Source organism: Sinocyclocheilus anshuiensis, unplaced genomic scaffold (assembly GCF_001515605.1).
Source record: "Sinocyclocheilus anshuiensis isolate Anshui unplaced genomic scaffold, SAMN03320099.WGS_v1.1 scaffold2827, whole genome shotgun sequence".
In the NCBI taxonomy this organism is placed as follows: domain Eukaryota; kingdom Metazoa; phylum Chordata; class Actinopteri; order Cypriniformes; family Cyprinidae; genus Sinocyclocheilus; species Sinocyclocheilus anshuiensis.
Genome location: NW_015552534.1, coordinates 128,196 through 134,761, shown reverse-complemented (window position 1 = coordinate 134,761; position 6,566 = coordinate 128,196). Strand labels below are relative to the sequence as shown.

Here is a 6,566-nt window from a genome sequence, read left to right as displayed (position 1 = left end):
CGTTATCGTCCAGCAAGTTGTTGGTGAGTTTGAGGCGGTCGAATGAGACGGTCTGTTTGATCCACTGCGCTCCTCGAGCGGGAGAGTCCGGATGGAAGTGCACTCGTCCCGGGACGGCTATATCTCCGCGTCCAGCTACCAGCCAGGAGGAGCTGTGGAAAGCGTACCTGCACACAGGAACATCAAGAACGTCCAAAACATGCCTGCTCTCAAATCAAGAAAGGAGCAGGTCCTTCAGCTGTGGTTCATGGAATGCAGGAGGTCTGTGCACTAAAATTACAAATATTCTAATTATATTCTATAATTATATTAAAAACTCAATTCTGTTGCTTTTATAGAGTGTACATCATCACGTTAAACGTACATCACTACATTGATTGGGCAATACAAGACATTTAATTCAGGATACAGTAAAGGCAGACAAGAGTAGTTAACTGTGAAACTACATCAACACTAGTTTAGCATAATGTAATCGTGTTTGTCAATGATAGCAAATAATGTTGTTAAAATCCACAACTGTGATATTAGGGGGTCTTAAAGCATGAAGAAATACGTTTCTTGATTGTGCTGTAAGATCTGAGTTTGAATTGTTTTTAGTGTCCTGTTGTGGCATCAGAATAGATTGTTTTTAGTGTCTAGGCAAAAAAAATATTGGTAACACTTTAGTTTAGGGACCAATTCTCACTATTAATGAGTTGCTTATTATCAAGCATATTACTAGCACATTGGCTGTTTATTAGTACTTTTAAAGCACTATAATAATGTCTCATTCTGAATGACCATATTCTACATCCTTAATCCACAGACACCATACCTAAACTTAACAACTACCTTACTAACTATTCATGTTAGCAAAAATTAGGAGTTTATTGAGGGAAAACTCTTAGTTAATAGTGAGAATTGGTCCTTAAAATAAAGTGTGACCAAACCATTTAAACAAAGCATCTTTTGTTGGCTCTTCACCTAAATTAAAACCATTAAAAATGTTCAGAACCCCTTTTTCTGATCTGATACCTGTATCGTTTGTCATCGACAGGAATAAAGTCCAACAGGAGAACATATTCTGCAGCAGGGTCCATGCCTGAAATGTGTACTTGAAATGTAGGAAACATCCTTCTGTATGAAAACAAACAACAGCAGTCAATATATGCAGGTCACAGGCTTATCATAATGCAAAAAATAATAATACTAATAGTTTAGTAGTGGTATAATCACTATTACCATTGCTCAGTTCTCTAAACCTAACCACTAAGTTTAGTGTGTGACTCCTGCACCGTTTGTGAGGCTCTTTGGCTTGGTTTTGCAAACAGTGTCCAAACAGCTGCCAAGAACCACAAAAAACCCCACAACAGCGTCAGCACTCACTCGTTCTTCAGACACTGTACACATGGAATTGCTAACATAATGCTACGAAGAGACTGTATTAGCAAAGGTGTGATATCTGGTGAAACCTTCCAGCTTTTGTCACAATCATCTCAGTGCCCAGCTGGTCAAACTGCTGCCACAGGCTCTGCATCTCCAGCTGAACTCTGACGCTGGCCACTTCAGGAGCTTTGCTGCAGGTCCAGCCGGTGTCTGGAGAACCAGCCCGAGACGACTCGGAGACTGCAGATACGTGAGGCACAGCAAAAGAAATATCAGGGCAGATGTATATTTATCTAGACCAAGACACTTTGAATTGTTTGTTCTAACACAATTATGCAAAGGTTTATGCATAACATGAAAACGGCAGCTGACTTTCATATTGTGATGTAAAACTTCATTTAAAAAATAATGACTAAATGTAAAAATTACTAATTGATTGATGATTGTTTGAAGGTACAAATAAAGCAAAATCTGAATATATTACCGTTCATCATTGCCACTGTACTCAGGAATCCTGGTCCAATGTCTTCCTGACACTTCATGCGTCTGTGGCTCACCACGGATCAGTCCGGCCTTTATATAACCCGAGAGATCCAATATGCAGGATTTCTGCATCTCATCCATATCACTCTCTCACAGCCCATGACCCACGATGCCCACAAACTTACTCTGTATTACACTCAAGTATTTGTTAATTACATATACATCAGCCAGCTTTATTGACTGCGGACAGAAGAATCAGACGGTCTGTGGCAGCGATTGATCTCCAGCACTCAACAAACAGCTAATTGGACTTTTACCACCATTGTTCTGATGGAAAACGCTTATAATGACCTTTGATCCAGGATTGCTCTCTCACAGAGACTGAACACCGAGGTCCTGACAGCACTGAAGACGGATCTGTTAATAATTGCACGTGCACATTTATGAAGCATTTCCACAATGCTGAATCATATGCTCTTCTTATGACATTCTTGTGTTGTCCCATAGGAAGGAAAAATCTAAAAATGAGGGCTCTTTAATATCACAGTTCTTCCTCATGATCGTGTGTTTACCAAAAAACATTTCTGATAATATTCTTGGATTTTAATGCAAATCAAGGCACAGGAGAATGGTTCTGAAAATGGATTATCATGTTTAACTTGTCAATATGTCGTAGCCTGAATAGCACACGACTGTGTTTCTCATTAATATGTTCAGCGAAATATTATGGTCTGGTGTTGACATGGTCTGTCTTGGGGGCATTAATATGGCCACCACATCCATCTTGCCCTGTTACTAATAAGTAACAGATCACTAGAGCAGGATTTATTGATTACTGCTGACACATTTTTGTAATCAACTCATTAATCAGATCTAAAACTCTGTTCAGTTTAAGGCCATTGTTGTGCATTTGAATTAAATGGATAAGTATTTTTAATTGCCCATGACTACAAAATTATAATTTCCTAATTTATACATTTATTCTTTTATTGTGCAAAATAATATATATTTTTAGGACTTGGTATTTATGAATTTGTGTGTTTCCATATAATTTCACAAAACATCCCTTAAAAAAAAGACACATTTAGACATTGAAAAAATAGTATGAAAGTTTTTATTTGTATTATTTTATTTCATTGAACATTGATAATCAGTTTTTAACAAAAAGCAGCTTAACAAAGGATTTTTGCTAAGCATTTTTGAATGAACAGGTTTCAGTGTTCTTTTATTTGTAGCTGTGTTTGTAGTTGTGGGAATTTGTCAAAAGTGCATGTGTGTGTATTGTGAGCGTGTGTTAGTGTGTGTGCTTCAGAGAAGGGCAGTTAAGCTCTGAGAAAAGCCTTCTGGATGATGATGTTTCAGGTGTTGGTACTCGGTGCAGGTGCCAAGGATGAAGGGAGGGTGAGATGGTGTAAAAAAGGGTCGGTTTACTCCTTGTTAAAGGCCTTTTGGACGGCTTCAAAAATAGCCTCGAAGTGAGGCTTCACCTGTGTGCCCAACTCATTCATCTTTTTCCTCAGTTCTCCAGAACTCACGCTCTGGCGGAAGTCCTGTGCTCTCTTCTCCATCTGCTCCCTGTAATCCTGCATGTAGGGCTCCAGCAGGTTCTTCAGGTCCTGCAGATGCTCCGCCACCTTCTCGCGCACAGCCTCCACGATGGGCACCAGCTTGGACTTGGTCTCCTCCCAGTTGGTTCCGATCTTCTCCTTCAAGCTCTTGACCACAGGCTCCAGCTTGGTCTTCATCTCCTCAATGTGCTGGCGCTGCTTGGCCAAGTACTCCTCGAAGAAAGGCTTCAGCTCGTCACTGTACTCCTGGAAGTGCTTCTCCAGCACCTGCCTCAGCTCCTTGTGCATGGGCTCGATCTTCTCGCGGAGCTCCTCCACATCTTTGATCAGCTTCTCGCGCTTGTCTTTAGTGGCGTCCAGCATCTGGGTGCCGAATGGGCTGATGGTTTGGAAGCCGTCCTGAAAGTAGCCGTGGAGGTTGTCCACGGACTGGCCCAGGAATTCCCTAAACAGAGGATTTAGGTTAGCTGTCACTGGAATAGTTGACATTGTGCACCTTCTTAAGATGTAATGTGGAGAGTTACTTAAACTTACTCAAAGCATGAAATCAAAATCGACTCTTTAAAGTAAAGCCATTTCTACTCCGATAACAGAACTAAAACTGCTTTTGAGCGGCCCCTGCTGATCCCTGATACAGCCACTCTATCCAGACTGGTATGTGCTGTCTTTGCGCTTTCTTACTTGTAGTCTTTGAACTCGGTGTCGTTGAGGTGAGTGAGGGCCTTGTGTGCCGACTGCTTCAGCTGATCAGCGTAAACCTGGAGCGCAGACTTAACATGCTCCAGCTGCGACGGCGGCTCGTCCTGCAGGAATCGGGCCTGGCAGCCTGAGCAAAGCACACACAGATTCAGACGCTTGAGTCTGGAGCAAGGGCCGAGCTTGATGTGTTCAGTTAGAGTTATAGAGTTACAGTTTAATCTGAGTACAGCTAACTGAATACAGTAGCAAAAAAAAATCATTTTCATTTCTTAATCACTATTTTACTCTGGTTTCTCAGTAAAATATCTAATCATCTTTTGATCATTTTAAATTAAAAGCTAAATTGTGAGATATTAGAAAATATTTCTTTAAGTTTATTTCTTACCCCCCTGGCATAAACTAGCAAGAACCTCTTAAAACCAGAATAAATACTAGAAGGTTTAGAAACAAGATGTGTACATGTATTCTTTGAAAACAAGACTTAGTATCTTAACAACATTTATCTGGGTTTACATTTTAAACTGGAAAACAACACAAAAATGCTGATTAAGAAATGGAGTTTTTGACGGTGTGGAGAGGAGTAAAGGGCTTTATGTACCTGCCAGCAAAACAGCGAGGGCGAGGACTACGAACCTCATCATGATCTGGGTCAAAAAGAACAATCAAACACATCAGACGTTGTTAATCACAATAAATACATAGGTTTTAGATTTCTACTCAAAGGGAAAGTGGACACTGGGGCTGCAGCTATTACTCGGGATAGTTTACCCTACAGCGCGTCAGCCTATTAGACTAGACTCTAACTCATCCCAGATTAGACAGAGTTACAAAGGCTTCTGAAGCAGATTAGCTCTCAGCCACTGCATAATCTCAAATCCCTGGATTAGCTTGGTCACACTGGTGTGGACCTGGAGAACTTCGGTCTAAGCTGATGCTCTGTCAGACAGCTGAGGAGCAGAAAGCTGGCCGGAGCCATCGAGGGCTTACATGTCTACAATGACTGATCGTATTTCATCAGCAAGGGCTCATCATTAGTCTACTAAACAAAATGATTACTTTTGGTACTTTTAACAATAAAGATGAACTACCAAAACATTGAACACAGATCGCTGTTACATGTATAATTTGATAAAAATTCTTTTTTTCTGCTAGCGGTCCATAACTCTCCAGTTGTTTCCAGATGAAACTCTATCCCGAGCGACGCTATACCGTCCGAGGCTGGGCTGCTTACCTGTTACTGTAGCTGGTCTGGGAAGAGACTGAAGAACAGGGCCAGAGACGGCTCTTTTATAGGGCCGAGCGCGAGGGGGCCCGTGTCTGGAGCTGAACCTCAACCCCTCACCGCAGAGCTCAAAGGTAGATCGAGGGAGTCAGCACACGCACGCATGCTAGTTCACATATAAAACTGATCACCAAACCTCACAAACACATGGGTTCAGGTCAGTCACATCCTCATTTAACATATCATATGTCTTTCTCTCAGTCACACAACTGAACCTTGTACAATTGTTATTTCCATCCAATCTCACCCTTAGATATGACTTTTGTCGACATTGGTTAATTCAGTCATATTAATATAATGTTTTTGACTGGGATAAATCCAGTTCATTTAGATTTTGTCACATGAGGCACATTTTTAGGTGACCTGACAAAACAGTGTAGTCTTATCATTTGTTCTTTTATACACACTCACACACACACATATATATATATATAATTGTTTTTTTTTTCTTCTAAAAATGTTTGGCTTCGATAGTGAGCTTGTGGAAAAACATTCCATCATTATCAAGAACTGCTGTTATAGCACATTTGACAGATAGATCTGTGAGACTTTGATCATTCTGAGCATGTGTGGAGTCACTCTGGAAACAGCAGCATCTGTGTGCTACACACGTCCTCATGATTTGCTGTGTAATTGACAGGATACTGAACTTTGTTACATGATTTAATCGTATTGTTCTTGGAACAGGATACAAGAATGTAAATAATGACATTTAGCATAGCCTAATTATCTGTTTTTGCCCTGACCTTTGACCCCATAACATTCAACCACAGAACATGCTGAATGTAGCAGGATTGGTGCAAACATGTTTTTTTTGTTTTTTTTAGTATGACACTACCACAAGTAATGTATTCTTAATCAGATTATATTTATAGTTTGGAATAGGTACTCATTCATTCAAAAGATTTTTGTTACTGTAAACTAAATGTTAGGGGCATATGTTGTTACAGCTTTGGTACGTTTAGTCTGAGGTGGGAAAAGATGATTACTTGAACATTTATCAATGAAGTTGTGCAATGAATAAAACAGGTTCCTAAGAATCACAATTATGTAAAACAGAAAAAATATTTAAAAATTGTTTTAAAACATTGCATCTTAGGGTTAAAGTGCATTTGTGCTGGATTTACTAATGTAAAGCAATGCATCTTCAGAGCTCCAGTGTGTAACAT

General features: G+C 40.1%; 2 protein-coding genes across 2 annotated transcripts in view; both read right to left on the bottom strand.

Annotated features, from left to right (window-relative positions):
* Positions 1–2,115, bottom strand: part of LOC107663737 (T-box transcription factor TBX1-A-like) — a 4,322-nt gene extending 2,207 nt beyond the window's left edge. The window contains exons 1-4 of the mRNA XM_016454037.1: positions 1,850–2,115; positions 1,452–1,605; positions 1,015–1,116; positions 1–167 (exon numbers count right to left, since the gene is read on the bottom strand). The exon at positions 1–167 is cut by the window's left edge and continues 3 nt beyond it. Of these exons, the coding sequence (XP_016309523.1) occupies positions 1–167; positions 1,015–1,116; positions 1,452–1,605; positions 1,850–1,907 (481 nt within the window). The 5' untranslated portion in view covers positions 1,908–2,115. The remainder of the gene's footprint in view (positions 168–1,014; positions 1,117–1,451; positions 1,606–1,849) is intronic.
* Positions 2,116–3,076: 961 nt separating this feature from the next.
* On the bottom strand, positions 3,077–5,401 carry LOC107663743 (apolipoprotein A-I-1-like). Its single transcript, XM_016454056.1, has 4 exons — positions 5,347–5,401; positions 4,714–4,759; positions 4,098–4,242; positions 3,077–3,861 (listed from the first exon to the last, which is right to left on the bottom strand). The coding sequence occupies exons 2-4, from the start codon at positions 4,754–4,756 to the stop codon at positions 3,276–3,278; spliced, it is 774 nt and encodes a 257-aa protein (XP_016309542.1). The 5' UTR covers positions 4,757–4,759; positions 5,347–5,401; the 3' UTR covers positions 3,077–3,275.
* Positions 5,402–6,566: the final 1,165 nt, after the last annotated feature.

Coding starts and splice junctions, on each gene's coding strand:
- LOC107663743 (XM_016454056.1), bottom strand. CDS start 4,756: ATGATGAGGTTCGTAGTCCTCGCCCTCGCTGTTTTGCTGGCAG. Junction 4,243..4,713: donor CCTCGCTGTTTTGCTGGCAG/GTACATAAAGCC, acceptor TGCTTTGCTCAG/GCTGCCAGGCCCGATTCCTG. Junction 3,862..4,097: donor ACCGAGTTCAAAGACTACAA/GTAAGAAAGCGC, acceptor TCCTCTGTTTAG/GGAATTCCTGGGCCAGTCCG.